At 40.3% G+C, this 20363-nt stretch overlaps 1 protein-coding gene across 1 annotated transcript; it reads left to right on the top strand.

Annotated features, from left to right (window-relative positions):
• Positions 1 to 12421: 12421 nt before the first annotated feature.
• Positions 12422 to 19179, top strand: LOC125378968 (phospholipase A and acyltransferase 3-like). Its single transcript, XM_048394988.1, has 2 exons — positions 12422 to 12979; positions 18021 to 19179. The coding sequence occupies exons 1-2, from the start codon at positions 12575 to 12577 to the stop codon at positions 18270 to 18272; spliced, it is 657 nt and encodes a 218-aa protein (XP_048250945.1). The 5' UTR covers positions 12422 to 12574; the 3' UTR covers positions 18273 to 19179.
• Positions 19180 to 20363: the final 1184 nt, after the last annotated feature.

Below are 20363 nucleotides of genomic sequence, written 5' to 3'. Positions count from 1 at the left end.
CTTGACCCCAAAGCAGGTGCTTTATTTTGATTGGTTTAAAACGAAGGCGGGGCATTCTGGCTCGGGGCGCTAACCGCATTCCCGATACAAGGTCCAGATAAAGAAAAGACTTAGCTGTACATGCACGGTATCGTGTATACATGACTGTGAACTTATTTTATAATTCATAATTATGGTATAAAGCTGGTGACCTTTGTTAAGAATTTTCTCATTAAACCGCACATATACTTAAATCTCGCCAACACGCACCTTGTAGGTCATTTCTAAACGGATACATTAATCAGTCATAAAGGACGTATGTCCTCAAAACAGGGACGCTTGTTTTCATGGTTCACTTTAATTTATTGCTAAATCATGTCACTGAACACTCCTTTCAGTGGAGATGTCCTGATAATGCCTCTGTTGTTCTGACCGACTTTATTTACCGTATTCGACGTAATAAGCGCCCGGGGCGCTCTCAAAATTAGAAATAGGGGGCTCTTATTAGAATATTATTTTGGTGAAGAAAAACATAGTTGAAAGATAAATTTCGTTGTTTATGCTGACAGCCTGAAATGTTTATGTACGACAGATATATTTTTCCAGATTTTAATTGCCCATAAATAAGGGTGCATATAACACACGAGTGCGTATTATACCGAATAAATAAGTCTTGTGTACATTGATCAATCGGAAGGGATGCAAATTGGGCTTGTTCACTAGCCAATATATCAGCAAATATCGCCGTGGACGTTTATTAGAGCGGGGCGCTTATTACGTCGAATACGTTATTGTTTTGAAGGGAAACAATTAACACTCCAAGTTTGAAAGTATTGAAATATGGACGAGCTTTTTCTTCGCGGATTAAAAATTGTCTTATCAGGAACTATTATTTCAACTGATATGGCTTCTTGTGTTCACATGGGCTTAATAGTGAGTGAGTGAGTGAGTATGGTTTTACGCCGCTTTTAGCAATATTCCTGGAATATCACGGCGAGGGACACTAGAAATGGGCTTCACACATTGTACCCATGTCGGGATTCGAACCCGGGTCTTCGGCGTGACGACATGGGCTTATTAAAATGGCTGGGTACAATGTGTGAAGCCCATTTCTAGTGTCCCCCGCCGTGATATTGCTGGAATATTGCTAAAAGCGGCGTTAAACCATACTCACTCACTATTAAAATGGCGACTAGGCGACTGAAAGTTGGAGTGCTGTTTCACTTTTAACAGGTTTAAGGGATGTTGGGAAGAAATCTCGGTGGCATCGCTCACATGTGTAATGGGCCTACTTGTCATGTGAGTAGGCAAACGTCCTATGAAAATGTATCGGCATGAACCAAGCTATATATAAAACTGAAACACATGTGTATAGATACTGGGGAAAGTTACCAAACTAGGTGTGAGTGCAAATAATAGGTCGCAGATCGACATAATGCATCGTGCTGGGCGCCAGAATTCGGGCTGTCATGGACTTCAATATACCTGGTAATATAAGTTCGTGACCCGACATATTCGTGTCGCCGTGACCTCACAAAGCTCATTCAAGGACGGAGTTGCGGGAGAGAGAGAGAGAGAGAGAGAGAGAGAGAGAGAGAGAGAGAGAGAGAGAGTAGGCGATACAACTTGCGAGGCAATTTAGCAGGGCAAGTAGGGCTCTAAAAAAAAAAAAAAAATCCCTATGCTGATTTGTGGAATAGAGATAGCTTGAGCTGGCTAGACTTGCTTTTGTATACATTTCTAGATTTATTTTTTTTCATATAAAATAAATACATTCCACAGTCATGGTGCAGGACTAGGGTGCCCTGCGGAGAACGCTCGGGGATCTGGGTTAATTAGTACTCAAAACACCCGAAAATATTGCAACTGGAATTATCTTTAACGCTATTTCCTTCCGTTTGGGGGGGGGGGGGGGGGGGGGGGGGCTGTTGGGTAGCCTAGTGGTGAAGGCGTTCGCTCGTCACATGGGTATAGTGTGTGAAGCCCATTTCTTGTGTCCCCCGCCGTGGTATTGCTGGAATATTGCTAAAAGCGGCGTTAAACCATACTCACTCACTATTAAAATGGCGACTAGGCGACTGAAAGTTGGAGTGCTGTTTCACTTTTAACAGGTTTAAGGGATGTTGGGAAGAAATCTCGGTGGCATCGCTCACATGTGTAATGGGCCTACTTGTCATGTGAGTAGGCAAACGTCCTATGAAAATGTATCGGCATGAACCAAGCTATATATAAAACTGAAACACATGTGTATAGATACTGGGGAAAGTTACCAAACTAGGTGTGAGTGCAAATAATAGGTCGCAGATCGACATAATGCATCGTGCTGGGCGCCAGAATTCGGGCTGTCATGGACTTCAATATACCTGGTAATATAAGTTCGTGACCCGACATATTCGTGTCGCCGTGACCTCACAAAGCTCATTCAAGGACGGAGTTGCGGGAGAGAGAGAGAGAGAGAGAGAGAGAGAGAGAGAGAGAGAGAGAGAGAGAGAGAGTAGGCGATACAACTTGCGAGGCAATTTAGCAGGGCAAGTAGGGCTCTAAAAAAAAAAAAAAAATCCCTATGCTGATTTGTGGAATAGAGATAGCTTGAGCTGGCTAGACTTGCTTTTGTATACATTTCTAGATTTATTTTTTTTCATATAAAATAAATACATTCCACAGTCATGGTGCAGGACTAGGGTGCCCTGCGGAGAACGCTCGGGGATCTGGGTTAATTAGTACTCAAAACACCCGAAAATATTGCAACTGGAATTATCTTTAACGCTATTTCCTTCCGTTTGGGGGGGGGGGGGGGGGGGCTGTTGGGTAGCCTAGTGGTGAAGGCGTTCGCTCGTCACATGGGTATAGTGTGTGAAGCCCATTTCTTGTGTCCCCCGCCGTGGTATTGCTGGAATATTGCTAAAAGCGGCGTTAAACCATACTCACTCACTATTAAAATGGCGACTAGGCGACTGAAAGTTGGAGTGCTGTTTCACTTTTAACAGGTTTAAGGGATGTTGGGAAGAAATCTCGGTGGCATCGCTCACATGTGTAATGGGCCTACTTGTCATGTGAGTAGGCAAACGTCCTATGAAAATGTATCGGCATGAACCAAGCTATATATAAAACTGAAACACATGTGTATAGATACTGGGGAAAGTTACCAAACTAGGTGTGAGTGCAAATAGGTCACAGATCGACATAATGCATCGTGCTGGGCGCCAGAATTCGGGCTGTCATGGACTTCAATATACCTGGTAATATAAGTTCGTGACCCGACATATTCGTGTCGCCGTGACCTCACAAAGCTCATTCAAGGACGGAGTTGCGGGAGAGAGAGAGAGAGAGAGAGTAGGCGATACAACTTGCGAGGCAATTTAGCAGGGCAAGTAGGGCTCTAAAAAAAAAAAAAAATCCCTATGCTGATTTGTGGAATAGAGATAGCTTGAGCTGGCTAGACTTGCTTTTGTATACATTTCTAGATTATTTTTTTTTCATATAAAATAAATACATTCCACAGTCATGGTGCAGGACTAGGGTGCCCTGCGGAGAACGCTCGGGGATCTGGGTTAATTAGTACTCAAAACACCCGAAAATATTGCAACTGGAATTATCTTTAACGCTATTTCCTTCCGTTTGGGGGGGGGGGGGGGGGGCTGTCGGGTAGCCTAGTGGTGAAGGCGTTCGCTCGTCACATGGGTACAGTGTGTGAAGCCCATTTCTTGTGTCCCCCGCCGTGGTATTGCTGGAATATTGCTAAAAGCGGCGTAAAACCATACTCACTCACTCCTTCAGTTAGGAGGTTGATTAGTGATATTTTACTCCATACTCACTCACTCCTTCAGTTAGGAGGTTGATTAGTGATATTTTACACCATACTCACTCACTCCTTCAGTTAGGAGGTTGATTAGTGATATTTTAAATGTTAAAAATATTGTCAATTTAGTCTGCGAGACTCAAAGTCCCCATAAATTTGTTAAGTTGAGTCTGAGACATCTCAAACTATTGTCCAGAGTAGACCGTAGTCTACTGTCTTTCAGCAGCGTGGTTGACGACATAAATTGTATATTCAATGGTGTATAAAAGCTTAAACCATTACTATAGATGACAACCATTGTTTTAAAAGCAGACTGCGAGTCACATGCTTTATTGTATAATGACTGTCGTCTCGTCTCGCTAGTTACCACCGACCCCCTACAGGACTGGACACACCTGTAACATGTACTCAGCTGTGGCTCAGGGGCCCGTTCCACAAAGCGATCTTAGTGCTAAGACGATCGTTACTCCCATGCTTCAACGTAGACTTTAACGACAATAGCAGCTCTCAGAAAGAAATTGAATCGTAACACAATGGACCTGCAGAGACCATATCCTGATATTGGTAGACATGTGCATATGGTCTCTCGACAAGGCGTTATAAGACTCTTTCTGATCCACAGGATCCACAATTTACAGCTCATATCACCTTCTACGTATGTAGTTTAGATGGAGCTCCCATCACCTTCTATGTCTGTAGTTCACCGGGAGCTCCCATCACCTTCTATGTATGTATAGTTCACCGGGAGCTCCCATCACCTTCTATGTCTGTAGTTCACCGGGAGCTCCCATCACCTTCTATGTATGTATAGTTCACCGGGAGCTCCCATCACCTTCTATGTCTGTAGTTTAGATGGAGCTCCCATCACCTCCTATGTATGTATAGTTCACCGGGAGCTCCCATCACCTTCTATGTCTGTAGTTTAGATGGAGCTCCCATCACCTTCTATGTCTGTAGTTCACCGGGAGCTCCCATCACCTTCTATGTATGTATAGTTCACCGGGAGCTCCCATCGCCTTCTACGTATGTAGTTTAGATGGAGCTCCCATCACCTTCTATGTCTGTAGTTTAGATGGAGCTCCCATCACCTTCTATGTCTGTAGTTCACCGGGAGCTCCCATCACCTTCTATGTATGTATAGTTCACCGGGAGCTCCCATCACCTTCTACGTATGTAGTTTAGATGGAGCTCCCATCACCTTCTATGTCTGTAGTTCACCGGGAGCTCCCATCACCTTCTATGTATGTATAGTTCACCGGGAGCTCCCATCACCTTCTACGTATGTAGTTTAGATGGAGCTCCCATCACCTTCTATGTCTGTAGTTCACCGGGAGCTCCCATCACCTTCTATGTATGTATAGTTCACCGGGAGCTCCCATCGCCTTCTATGTCTGTAGTTCACCGGGAGCTCCCATCACCTTCTATGTATGTATAGTTCACCGGGAGCTCCCATCACCTTCTATGTATGTATAGTTTACCGGGAGCTCCCATCACCTTATATGTATGTGTAGTTCACCGGGAGCTCCCATCACCTTCTATGTCTGTAGTTCACCGGGAGCTCTCATCGCCTTCTATGTATGTGTAGTTCACCGGGAGCTCCCATCACCTTCTATGTATGTATAGTTCACCGGGAGCTCCCATCACCTTCTATGTATGTGTAGTTCACCGGGAGCTCCCATCACCTTATATGTATGTATAGTTCACCGGGAGCTCCCATCACCTTCTATGTATGTGTAGTTCACCGGGAGCTCCCATCACCTTCTATGTATGTGTAGTTCACCGGGAGCTCTCATCACCTTCTATGTATGTAGTTCACCGGGAGCGCTCATCACCTTCTATGTATGTAGTTCACCGGGAGCTCTCATCACCTTCTATGTATGTAGTTCACCGGGAGCTCCCATCACGTCTGCTATATACGCTCTATAATTGTACTCGCGAATAATTCCTCCTAAAGTCGACAATGAACAGAAATACTAATGTAATTGAATGTAATGTAATGCATCACTTAGTAATATACGCATAATTTTAAATATTCACAGTGGAATAATTCATGTTCGAAAATATGATATGCGAGGATATATCTGTATAATCTAGTGACATTAACTGCAACACAATTCGAGTCACAAATTTCGAGTCATTTCAGAGACTAGATGTTAGTCTAGTATGGAACCTGAACGTTCAAAACGAATAGAATAATGAAAATTGAAAATATTGCAAATAAAATTACTGACTCGGTCTTGTTTCGGTGTGTCTTATGAGGAACAAATTATGAAAAAAATCACATAAAATAGTAAATTACAATAGTCACGTATCATTCTCTGAATATGTATTTTTTACCTTCAGAACGTCGGCTGTGTGTCGAAAACGAGAACAGACGACGACAGTCGTTCTTTAATAAACATATACATATCAACTATTGCATAAATGTTATAAAAAATTATGACATTTTATTGTGTATATATCTATTATGTATTGTATTAATCATGTTGTGTATATCGCTGCTGAGATTATCGTATGTTGCAAGAACAAATTCTCTCAGGATAATAAAGACTATATTTATATCTAATCTTAAATTTACCGCAATCCTCTCATATAAGAGGTGAGGTGAATTTTGGTTTAACGTCGCGTCCAAGATTATTGCACTTATATAGCAACGTGCATTCATGTGTGTGTGTTTGTGTGGCTGCTTGTACTAGTCCGTACTGATGCCGATTTATAGTGCTATCTCACTGAGATACCATGCTGCAGTTTAACATGAATACCCCACTCAGACACAGTATCCTGACTCCGAGCCGACCAGTCCTTGTTTTAGCCCCTTAATGCCGAGCGCCAGACAGGGTAACAACAAGTACCATCTTTTACCGTCTTTTGGTATGACGCGGCCGGGGATCGAACCCCGGACCTTCCGCTCTCCGGGCGGACGCTCTACCACTAGACCACGGAGGCGGTCTCTCATATAAGAGATATTACAAGAGACAAGTATTGTTAAAATAATGTATGATGGATTCAAGAAGTTTGTTGAATCGAATTGTGTACAATGTACATGGGACTGTGGAAATAAAGCAAACACTTACTCAAGGTGAATTTTAGACCTGTGTCACTTTTGTATTCATTCAAAACCTTTTCCCATAATACAATATACCAAATGTTAAGAAAACGCCTCCTGCATAATAGATAAATGATATTGTCAAATTCTGTCGTATTCTGTAAATACGCTTTTCATTTTCTAGGTTCCCATGGTCGGTCATAAGACAAACGACCGCCTCCGTGGTCTTGTGGTAGAGCGTCCGCCCGGAGAGTGGAAGGTCCAGGGTTCGATCCCGGGCCGCGTCATACAAAAAGACGTTAAAAGATTGTACTTGTTGTTACCCTGTCTGGCGCTCGGCATTGAGGGGCTAAAACAAGGACTGGTCGGCTCGGAGTCAGTATACTGTGTCTGAGTGGGGTATTCATGTTAAACTGCGGCATGGTATCTCAGTGAGCTAGCACTATAAATCGGCATCAGTCCGGACTAGTACAAGCAGCCACACACACACATACACGTGCATGCACGTCGCTATATAAGTGCAATAATCTTGGACGCGACGTTAAACCCAATTTCACCTCACCTCACATAAGACAAACATCACTAAACGGATCTTCGTAAACAAAGAGTACCAGTACGTTAAAATACGGTAACTATATCATTTGCAAGGCCCGAATGGATTGATTTTATCGCCAGTCACTGCAAGGAATCGCTGAGCTTGTCAAGCTGCATGATCGGCAGTTGCCAGTACAAAAACAACTGTCTTCCTCGTTGAGTACACACAACCAAGCTGCCGTCACTAATACTATGCTGCGCCCAGTACAATCGATGTATGCGCCTACGATGAGCTTCATTGTGATCCGCGAGCAGGCTGTGTACAACTAACTAAGTATGTGTAAACAAACCTTTGCGTGTAAGTTGCGCAGGGCATTTACGGAGCTTAGCCGCTGGTTAACCTGAAACCGATCCGAGATGAGTACTATGAGCCTATGACCAGCGAGCGATCCGAAGGTAACATTGCTCCGCGGAAGGATCCGAAAATTTCTTGCTCGGTATCTGGATCCGATGAAACAGCTGCTCCACGAACGGCCGGTCGCTCGTACACGGTTTCCCGGGCGGACCCCGGCGCGTATCATCGGACAGTGAGCTGACGCCACGCGCACTGAGGTGGGATCCGATATTATCGGGGAGGAAACGTTGGGTGTAAGGAAAAGGGCGGAAGTTACACATCTCACTCCGCACTGGAGATCAGGAGCATATCTCAGGTTGGCAACGTTTCTCATCTGAGATCGACCTACTCAAATCACGACTGCAACTCGCGGACATGTTGAGTGGGTCGGCATTCTTCCCCGCCCCCGGGGAAGTATACGGGAGAGGTTAATTTTATAGCATGTAAGTCGACATGTTGGTTTCTTTGAAATTTCAAGCCACACAGTTACCGAAACGAAACATACAAATCATGTGAAATGTGCACGAAATGTTGATGTTTATCTTTTCCAGCACGCGCACTCAATTTTCACACTGCTATTGCAACATATTGTTCAACACGATTAAATAACAGGCTTCTATAAAGTATGACTTTGTTCAATAAACAACACATGTAAAACAACGGGTTTGATATGAGAAATTTTTTATTAGTTGTCTTCATAATCACATGTATGGCGCTTGCTGTGCATAGTTGAGCACAGCCATATTTTTTTAATACTTCACTGTATGTAATGTATGGTACATACCGTTTCATGCGGCGGTTTACGTTTCTGCATGGTTTATTGCTTTGACAAAAAAAAAATTACTTCCAGCAGAGATCATACACCCGTATATGTTCTTTGCTTCTGGATACATAGGAAATCAACATGTTGGTCTGTAGTTTGCAATTATTTTCCAAAAAGATAATACGGTTGCATGATATTTTCACGATGTTTGGGTTGAACATAGTAACATTCTTCTAAACAAATTTCAAATCTAAGCCGGAAGCAATCACAACACGAACCCAGTTAACCAAACGGAACCATACACAAGAGTGAGTGAGGTAGTTGGGTTTAACGCCGTCTTGAATAGTATTCCGTGTCAGCTTGATGTGGGAGGAAAGTCTGAAGTGATGCAGGTCTTAGACGTTCACCACTTTGGTGAAACCAACGAGCAAGGGTTTTGTGCTGACAACAAAATCGGGGCGAACCGAGATTCAAACACACTGTCATAGGTTTCTGGCGTACCAAAGGGACACAACTCTGCATAGCGAATTGCAGCCCCGTAAACAACTGTAAGAAACTATTATACAACAAAGATGTTTTAGATGAGATATGTATTGCGGAACATTCCATGAAGAAACAGTCGCAATATTACGCAATCACAAACTACAAAATACATGCACAATTAACGACAATTAAAAAACACAGGAACATTCAACATTCAAAGGAGGTACATTATAACAATTTTATTTCAAAAACAAGTGTTTTATAATGATATGGAAACAATATGAGAATGTTGTACATACATGTACAAGGAATTTGCTTGTAATTGTTGATATGTTAACAGATCTTGGAAGTTGTTTCTGGATAACTGTTGGTAAACTTATTAAGAATCTGCTCCTTTTAACAGAGTGTACCAAATTCTTTATCATGATTGGGGATTATTTGTGATTCTCGTTCTTGGTTGTATTATGTAAGACAGTGCGAAATGTTGTTCATCTTCTGAGACATCACATGTTTCACAGAGACGTTGTTCAAATGGGGTTGGTGTTTTAGTATATCTACAATTTTTTCAATTTTTAGTTTGTGATTACTTAAACGAAGTTTTGAGAAAAGTGACCTATGGCCTTTGTATTTACAATATTGAAGATAATTCTCAATATTTATAGATAACGCGACCAAACTGTATGTTCCTAACTTGCTGCTAGATAAATGAGAATCCATTAATGATTGCGTGAATTTTTACATTTGAACAGAAGTATATTTAGAGTGGATTCATTACATTTTTTGTGTTTACTATTTTAAAAGTTTGCTTTATTTAACCAAACCAACATTTTGACCAGAAATATTGATATTTGCTGCAAAAGCATACTTTAGAATGACATTTGTTGTGTTATCTATATAGGATTTTTTTTATTGGTACTAATAGTGGGTATATATCAAGTTTTGCCTGACAGGCCCAGTTTTCTTGCCTGGGTTTTCTTTGTGCTGACCAATCAAAGACACTGTTTCTTTTATTGTGCTTTCCAAAGATAAGTACATTAATAACAACCAATTTGTACTTAACACAAATTCTCTCCTCCCATAGCTTACACTTCCTTCCTCTGCACATAACATTATATTGCGGGGGGCTATTGATGCTCTGCTGCAATCTCTACTTGTATCTGATGTGATAGCGATGTATATATATTCCAGTCAAAAAGAGACCTCTTCCCTCTGTGAGCAAACTCAACACTTGATCTGCCCAACAATATTATCAATATGTGCGTGCAAATTTGAAAGAATATTATTGTGAAGATAATATTTTAAATAAGTAAGGTTCACAAAAATATGATATCACAAAAATATATTCAAAGATGGAAACTATATCACAAAAATATATTCAAAGATGGAAACTATATCTTTCCTTTAACATAACGGAAAAATATTGGCAAATGATTAATCGTCGCCGTCACAGATATAATGTGTCCTCAAAACAAAAATGGTTCCAATACAATATTATTCAAAGAATTATACCAACAAACGAGTTGCTGTATAGAATGGGATATAAAGAATCATTTCTTTGCAAAATTTTGTAAACGAGAAAAACAAACATTAATGCACATGTTCTTTGATTGTGAAATTGTAAAACATGTCTGGAACAACCTTGCAAAACTGGTATAGAGCTAGAATTTTCAAAATTGACAGTTTTATTAGGATATCAAGAAAAACGAAATGATGTTTTAAATCATATTATAACTGTAACAAAGCAAAACACACATTCAAATCAAACATTTCCGAATCCCTACCAAATTTCCAACATCAAACAAGAAATAACCAACTCATATCACATCGGCAGAAAAATAATATTCACAATGTAAATAAATACACCAGTTCATAACATTTTGGTCACTCTGTCACCATCTATTCGAGTAAAACCTACGAACTTACACAATTTCAACAAAGATGTCTTGCCATCCTGACACTGGAATAGTTTTGTTTGTTATTATCCATAGATATACTTTGTAACTTGTATGTATTTGAGTATGTATGTGAACTATATTCTGTAAACTTATTGTTTGTGTACTCAAAAAAAAAGAAATAAAATAATTGAAAAAGGATATTCGGTGGAAACTTGATTCCTTGAAGACGAGATTGGAAGGTCATGAAATCGAACCTGTGTACTTATTCCGACAGTGCTTCCTACTTTCTTAAAGTGTGAATGTATAAATACATATACTTATCTCACTGAGTGTATTTGCAAATTATTTTGCAATAAATAATAATGAAATTAAAAAAATACAGCAAAGTATACGCCATATTATTATTCAATATTTACTCTTTGCTTTGGAGACGACCCCTCTCATAATCCGGATTGTAGGCAAGGCACCGGCATGAGTGAATTCGACAACAATTCGCACGTCTCAGTAGGGGGTTGGTGAAAATTCAGTTGGTCAGAATATCGCACTCACATACCAAAACAAATAAGTTTTATCACATACATGTATTGTTACTGAAATCTAATTATATACTTTCAATGTTATGGACAACGTGGTTTTACAGACTGATCAACCAATCATATTACTGTACACAAAGACAAACTCAGATCGATGCCGTTGTAAAGTGTATTAGAGTCCAAAGAAAGTCACAGCGCAAACTTTCTTTCAAAATTCTGCTATATCCCTTCTGGCGACTTAAAATAATCACTTTATTTTTGTCACGTTTTGCAAAGAACAATTGCTGGGCTGAATGTGAATTTGGTTAAAGCCCGTGGAATCTTAAACATTTGCATCGGTGCACACCGAGTAAAAGTCTACACAACTGACCGCGAGTTGTTATTAAGTAAGTAGATAGGAATATCATAATGTCTATGTATGTACGGCATCTACTATAATAATGCTTCACCTAACAACACATGTTTAAACAAAAATTTATACATACGAAATAACACTAAAATCCAAATGGAGCTTTAAACAATGCTTAATTTGAGGCTGAGACAATCAAGACTTGCCAAATCATTCAAGACTTGAGATGGACTCCTTTTTTAATATATTTTCTAGGGTCTGGGAGACAGACTAGCCTACCCAGTTGATGATCATTTGCTTCATAAGTGTATTATTAGCACCTGAGATGCGTTGCTTTGAAAGAATAAACCCTATATTACGATAGTTCTTGTTATAAGTCTGTCCTTCAGTCCAACCTGAGGAAAAGAACGTTCATGAAACACAAGAGGGAGTAATTAGTGTCGTACATTATATTTTTACCGAGAACCGACAAGAAATAACTTAATTCATGTAGATTTTTTAATGTACATTATCTACCAACAGCTGATACAACAACCGATACAAGAATGGTGGTTGTACAAGTTATTTATCGGGAGCACTGTGTCAAACGAGGGCGTAAAAATTCCGCAATGATTGCTCCCACAACCAATGGAATTTTCCACTTGGAAATTCCCCACGACGGCAATGTTTTCATTCACCCAGTTGTCATCGGTCAGAGAGGGTGACCGACTTGAGCGCTATCTTAACAACAACAACAACACTGCAGCTAACAAACTGTAATATAAACACTGTTCCGGATTTGAAGAAGTAACAAACAAGAATGCTCACACAACTGGATAAATTCATTACTGCCCGGGAACTTTTAGAAAACGGGCGGCTGTCATTAGGTGATATTGTCGAAATCGATCGCATCATATATTCGCATTGGGTACTCTACATCGGCGAAGACGATGTTGTTCATGTCGCAGGACCTGATTCAGACATTCCATCTTCTGAAGCCAGTGTGATCAAATGCAAACTTAGGGATGTTGCAGGTAGCAGTTTAGTCCGAATAAACAACAAACTAGTTCCCGCTCGTGAGCGCGGCTTCGCGTCATTGCCTTGTGACGTCACAGTGAGCAGGGCCCGTGGCATGGTGGGCACGATTGTGACACATAATTTAATGACAAGGAACAGTGAACATTTTGTTACAAGTTGGAAATATGGCGTTTGTTGGAGTGACCAGGTTTGTGTTTTATCTCAATGTTTGTTGAAATATGGATGGTATAGATAAAAGGTATTCACGTACTAGTGCATTATCATGATTATTATATTTTATCACACTCAGTATGGTTTTTCCCCGAACAATGTAATTAAGGTTTTGCTTGTTTGCTCTTGGCAATATTCCAGAAATATAAATAGAAGGCAGTCATTGAAAAATAAAGTCAGACAATCCTGTGATAGATATTATAAGTAACGATCCACACTTTTGGGGTACGATGACACAATCAACCAAGCTACTATGCCTGACCACCTGATCCCTAGACCCGTGAAGATCCCTAGACCCGTGAAGATCCAGTGTAGAATAGGTCTTCAGCAACCCATGCTTGCTGTAAAAGGCGACTAACAGGATTAATCTGGTTGTCAGGCTCACTGATTTGGTTGATGCATGTCATCCACCCCAATTGCGTGGATCGGTGCTCATGATGTCAGTCACTGGATTGGCTGGTCCAGACTTGATTAATTACAGACCTCCATAATAGCTGGAATACTGCTGAGTGCGGTGTTAAAAAACAAACAAACAACAGATGGAAGAACATATGTAATATATTGTGGTAGGTATCACAATACATGAATCATTATCACCATAAATTGCAATACGAAAGTCAGGCCAATACCCATGACTATAAAATATACACATGATGTAAAGGTCGGATTTTGCTCATATCACCATGGTTACAATGCCTCTTAAAGAAACTAGCCTAACAGCTGAAACTTTAAAGAATTTGATTAAAAAAACAATGTGTACCAGTGTTACAACTGAGATTTTCCTCTATTTATCTTGTTTGTTGTGTACATGTGGTTTTAACCCACTTGAGGCTCATCTATTTGCCCAGTGCTTACCTCTCTGTTAAGATGTGGGTCATTTTAAAAATCTAATAGGTTATCGTGTTAGGTAAAAATAGCTCAGTCAATATGTGAACTTGTTTGTTTCCAGTTTTGATATCAGAAGATGTCCTATTCTGTGTCCGAGGGAGATGAAACCCATGGTTAATGATGGACAGTGTTATCAATGTGATAAACCTATCCGATAAACTTGGTATCACTGTCCGATAAATGTGCAATTGATGGAAATAATGTCAGCTATCAGGAACTACTTTTAGTAAGCTCTATACATCGATGCAATGTTGACCTGGTCTTTGAACATTTGCCTAATGTAAGCAATAGGTTTAGATAGGGTTTTTTACGTGATGTGTGGGTGTTAGTGTAAATTATTTGGTATTGTCAGAGGCCGACTAGCATTGCCTTCATATATAGTTACTTATTATTTCCATAATAGAATTAGTCATTTGATATATAATTACGACAACGGTGAAACTGAGATAGACTTTGATAATAATTTCTGTTTGGGCTGAGGTTTGCAGGCTACTTTTTCATAAATACCCTGGGCCTTTTTCTCTAAGTTAGCTTTATTTTGAGTCTAAACTTGTAATGACACAAAGTAGCTGTCCTATCAAATTACACTCTGTGCTTGACAAGTTAGTGCTGTTGAGACGGAGATGGTGAAGGCACAAGCAAAGTTTTGGTTGCCAGGGTATTTGTCATATAGAATGGAAATACACTATTATCAAGGATGCACAGCTGTTAAGTTCAGATAAATACTTATGAAAACACCATCATGTCATGCCAAATAGACATATTTTTTACAACACTTTTTAAAACAATTTCATTCCCTTCCTATTAAAATCAGCATGGTCAAGGTTTGAAATGGGTTGCTTTTCTAAACATGATTCTACACAATTATTAAATTAATGAATGTTTTCATTTGCTGGCCTCATTCTCTCTTCATGTTGCTGTAATATTGCAATATGCTTGTGAGTTGTGAACCATATGGACGTCAGGTCATGTTATTGACATGAAACATGAGTCATCTGGTACAGCTGTGACACTGCACCACATATCCAGGTCACGAAAGAGGCAACGTGTGTTATGACCTGCTTTTGAATTATTGGAAATTAGGCAATGATAAAACGCCTTTCAAGGCATAGTGTTAATATTGTATCATGGGTAGTGGCACACCATGATTCTCAGCATTCAGTGTTTGAAAATAAACTTGAAAGCAATCAGCTCTTTGTCTTAAGCCGAATATTAGAAGGTGAAGGTTTAGTGGATACCAAGATTCATATGCTGTAGCAGCAAAAGTGTTAGCTCGTCACGCCCAAGACCTGGGATTGATACCATTTTCTTTCGGCAGTTATATTCTCACTACCTGCCCCCATATTGCTTGTGACCACTGTGGTACCCAGGACATAAAAGAAAGACAGGTGAAGCAATGTTTCAAGCAATGTTACTTCTGTGTGTGACCCGCGAAGATCCGGGGTAGAACAGGTCTTCAGCAACCCATGCTTGCCGTAAAAAGTGACTATGCTTGTAAGAGGCTACTAACGGGATCGGGTGGTCAGGCTATCTGACTTGGTTGATGCAATCCCAATCCCAATGTCAGGGATCAGCCTGGATTTTTTAACCTGTGAGAGAAAATCTCCCCTGGTACAAAAGCAATGAGATTTTTTGGAGTGTGATGAGATTTTGCTAATCATTAGAATAGAGATATTTGTCTTAAAACAGTTGAAACTGTATAATGAATGTATCCCAATTGTGTGGATCAATGCTCTTGATGTCAATCACTGGATTGTCTGGTCCAGACTCGATTATTTACAGACCACCGTCATAGAGCTGGAATATTGCTGAGTGCTGCATTAAACAACAAACAAACAAACGTCTGTGTGTGACAATGCATGAAGCAATACACAGGAGAAACACGTTTGTACTGTAGACTCTTCAGTCCCCTTTCAAAGAATCATCAGTGTTGTAGTTATGGTGTAGATAAAATTTCTTATTATCTGAAATATTTTGTCTAATTTTTGATGCATTGCAATGCCATGTCAGAATAGTATTCGCCAACCATTTGACCACTGTAGATAAAACTTTTTTCTGTGAGAATGTGCTGACCCCCTTTCACCAAATGTCATCTGACATAGAATTTAATTGAGTGAAAGAACAGTTTCAAAGAAAGTTATGGTCATTACGTGAATAAGAAAATATACTAGCCACATTAAGAAACTGTGCACGGAGAAAATATAGATATAAGGGCACACCGTCCATATATGAAATATAGGTTTGAACACAGCAATTATTGGAGACATTCAAACGCTCATGCATGTGCCATGCGATATGACGTCATTGATGGGGGCCTATGGACGTGCAATGTGTTACTGCACGTGCATCCTGTGCAGCTGTACACAGCATGTGCAACTCAAAATTCACTGTCACTTTGGAAAGCATGATATGTGGTCATTCAAAAATTCAAAACTTCTCAGGCGCAGACACAAGCATATCACAAGCAAATCATGCCAAGATTGACAGCTGCACAGCATCATGAAGCCATTGGAATGATCCGAGCGGGAATGAGGCAACAACAGGTGGCAACACATTTCCAATGCCATCATAACACGATATCGGCATTTGTGAGGCGTTATCAGAACACAAATGACGTTGCCGACCTCCCACGTTCAGGATGTCCCCGAGTAACGACGCCAAGACAGGACAGATGGATTCGAGTTACACATCTCTGACACAGGTTCCAAACGGCAGAAACGACGTCCCAGGCAATCCTTAGACTGCGCCGTATCCATCCCAACACTGTCAGGAATCGTTTACGTCAGTACGGGATTCCACCAAGACGCCCTGCCCAACGTCCCATCCTGACACACCATCATCGAGTCAACCGTCTAAGATGGTGTCGAAATCATGTTGGTGGAGAAATGTTGTCTTTACAGATGAATCGAGGTTCAACATTTCCCACAGTGACGGGCGCCAACGTGTCTACCGGCGTTTGGGAGAACGTTATGCATGCAACTGTATTGTGGAGAGGAATCGTTTTGGAGGTGGCTCTGTGATGATTTGGGGTGGGATAACAGCACGCCATCGAACACCTTTGGTGGTTGTTCAGGGCAATCTCACCGGTGTTGGCTACAGAGATCAGATTCTGAGGCCTGTGGTCATTCCTTCTTGCAACGTCATGCCCCGGGATTGACATTTCAACAGGACAACGCTCGTCCTTACACGGCTAGGGTCGCAATGGATTTCCTTCACCATAACAATGTCATGTTAGTGCCATGGCCTGCAGTTTCTCCAGATCTCTCCCCAATAGAGCATGTGTGGGATGAAATGGAGCGCCGTCTGCGTCGTCTTCCACATCCTCCAGATTACGTCCGTGACTTGGCACAGGATTTGAGGAGGATATGGCAGGCCATTCCCCAGGCCTTCCATGCCCATTTGGTGGACTCCATGCGTCGCCGATGCACTGCTGTGATTCACGCACAGGGTGGTCATACCCGTTATTGACTTTGTGACTTTGTCGTATGACCCCCTACTCCATTTTGATCTTCTGACGTCATCGTAACAGATGTTGTTCAGGTCCCGTTGACATTTTCTTATGGTCCGATCATTCAGCTGCTACAGCGTCTGCATCATTTTGTTCTTGCTGTGTTGTATTTCAATCCAGAATATATTTTCTCCGTGCACAGTTTCTTTATGTGGCTAGTATATAAATCTGTATCAAGACAATACTGTCGTTAGGTGAGATCTTCTTGCAAGAATAGGGAATGTCGGGCTGTCTCTATATTTGTAACAATTCTGAAATGTTCACAAGTTAAGGGTTCAAGTAAGTTCACTTGATAATGAAGAAGTTTTATTAAAAAAATCTTAAAATAATAATTGTATGTGATATTCACTGTATATTGTTTCCTGCTCCTATAAGCACACTCAGATCCACTTCTAGTCCAGTCTGTAAGTTTTATGTGCGCTGCCAAATAAGACTGATGCTTTGCATGACAGTCCTGATGTTTTACAGGAACAAGTGCAGAACAGTGCAGAAGGATATCCTTGCCTAGTAACTGTTGTGGTAGAGGTTTTAGTTTCAGCCACGTTTGCACTAAGCTTGTTCACTACAGCTTGATCTCGAAGATTCTTTTGTCAAAAAATGATTGTGGTTTTTTTTATTCCAGGCTGAAGCTGCATACCAGGGTGTGTTTTCATCTTCTCCACAAACCACGGCACAAGAGGCTCATAACACAATGTTCATTGGCCTAAAGAGCTTGCTGCATTCTGCTCAGCACTCGGACCAAAGGGAGACAACTCCGACTGTTTTGACACCACCAATAAGGCCTACAGATTCAAGCTTATCAATATGGACAGGACTCAACAAGCTGTTGCACTCCCCGCCTTCTGTTCAAAGGGAAGCAACTCCAGATATTTAACTGAAGCTTGTTTTAAAAATGATGTTGTTGATAATGGCATCATCTACAGACATGGTGTATAAATTTCTCCCTGCTCAGAAAGATCTCTACATATCAAATGTGTGCAATTTTGGAATGCTCATTTGTGAAATTTATAGTTCTTACGGAACAATAATTTGTTCATTCAAGTTACTGTACATGTAAAAGTTTCAAATTATGAATTTTTTAGCTCATGTGAACCAATGGTTGAAGTAAGCTTATGTCATGGGCACATCTGCCTCTCCATCTAACTTTTACATATATTATATTTCCTCTGAAACCACAATCCTGAAACTTTGCATGGACGATCCCAGTGCAAGTGTTTCTAAATGCTGCTCACAGAATCCTGATCTGGTTTTCAACATGGCAGCCATATTGTCACTTCAGTCCATTACCATGAAAATATGTTGTATGCAGAGTTAGACTTCAACATGTCTAACATTCCTTGCCCTGCTTTGACCTTTGCGTACCCTAGAAGAAGCTGAAAGAAAGAAGAGAATTCCAATCCATTTCAAACATGGTCACCATGGTAACCATAATTACAATAATTTTTCCCTTTATTCAATATGTTTTGCATGTATCATTATGAAATTTGATTTGCAGTAAGTATGTTGTGCAGAATAACATATGATGGATATTTTGATGACCCTGCTGTGGCCTATCATGAGGGAATATGCTTGTTTGCCTGTTATTATGACCTTTTAGCCTAATATATTCCAGAAAAAGTCAGTTGAGAGACAGAGCCTTTTGGTTCTATTTTTCTGGATTTAAGTGACACCTACTCCTCAAATATATGCAAAATATGTTTCAGAAAATATTGCTCTTCTAGTTGCACATCAAGTAATGTGCAACAGTCAGAAGGTGTGTGGTGGGGGTTGTGTGTGTGTGCGGGGGTGGGGGTGGGGAGTGACATTACCAAAGATAAAAATGATAGTTATCTGGATAATCTTGATCTCATGTTTTACTAGTCTTGGCATAGTCTTCTGATACATTGAGGAAAACCAAAAATATTTTTCTTTCTACACATTCCCAAGTAATCTTTTTCAAATGTATTTATTTGAATTATAGCACTCAAAGTTTCACCTAACTGCTCACAGATAACTTTATTTAGTGGTGTGAAATGATACCTAATATGGAACTAAGGCCTAAACGTGCTAACAGAATTATGTGGCTTTGTGGACCCAACAAAAGAGGTACACACTGTTCATGACAAAACAAGGAGACATGAAAGCAAATACCGACTACTGATAACTTCGATCTCATAAAAATCAGATCTTTTGCTCCAATATGATATCTCCAGGTGGACATCTGAGCACGTCTCCATAGAAGGTCGTGTCAGGTTACATTCTTATCAGCGTGAAGACTTCGAAATTTGTTGAATGCGTGACTAAAGAATTCACACAAGCATATTTGATTCCTGTATTGCAAAAACATATATGATCGAGCATATCCAAATGCGAAGAAATACTGACACTCCATAATATTGTTGTGCCTATTTTATATATCCTGGCATCTACACGCAAAAGGGTTACTATGAAGGTGGGTATATTTTGAGTTGGCGGTCAAAGTTCACTGGGGATTCACCTGATCTGACCTTTTGAGACGTCCTCAGATCTTCGCGCAGGCGGGTATCATATCGATGTAAAGATTTGTTTTTAATGAGATTGTGTTATTTCACAGTAGTACTCCAACACAGTTGTAGGATAATTTTTAGACAAACCTCAAACCTACCTATCCTGTTTTGAAATGAAAGGTATTCAGAACCATTTTTATTACACCTAAGATAGAACTGATGCACCAGCATACTCAGGTGAAAGGAATGACATTGTGAAAACATAGCGGTTGAAATCTTATGTTAAAATATCCTAATAAATAGCATAACTCAATGATAAAATCTAGTTATTTGATTGGCTTGTGCTGTCATGTGAACTAAAACATACAAGTATGTTGTCATGTTGTGACTGCTGCCTGCTCAAGCATGATACGTTAAATAGCATTTGCTACATATTTGCATACTTTGGTCCAGACATCTCAACCAGATTATTATGCAAGGTCTACACTGAAGGCTAACAA

Source organism: Haliotis rufescens, unplaced genomic scaffold, assembly GCF_023055435.1.
Source record: "Haliotis rufescens isolate VD_foot unplaced genomic scaffold, xgHalRufe1.0.p SCAF_1, whole genome shotgun sequence".
NCBI classification, from domain to species: Eukaryota; Metazoa; Mollusca; class Gastropoda; order Lepetellida; family Haliotidae; genus Haliotis; species Haliotis rufescens.
This window is presented reverse-complemented; position numbering and strand designations above follow the sequence as displayed.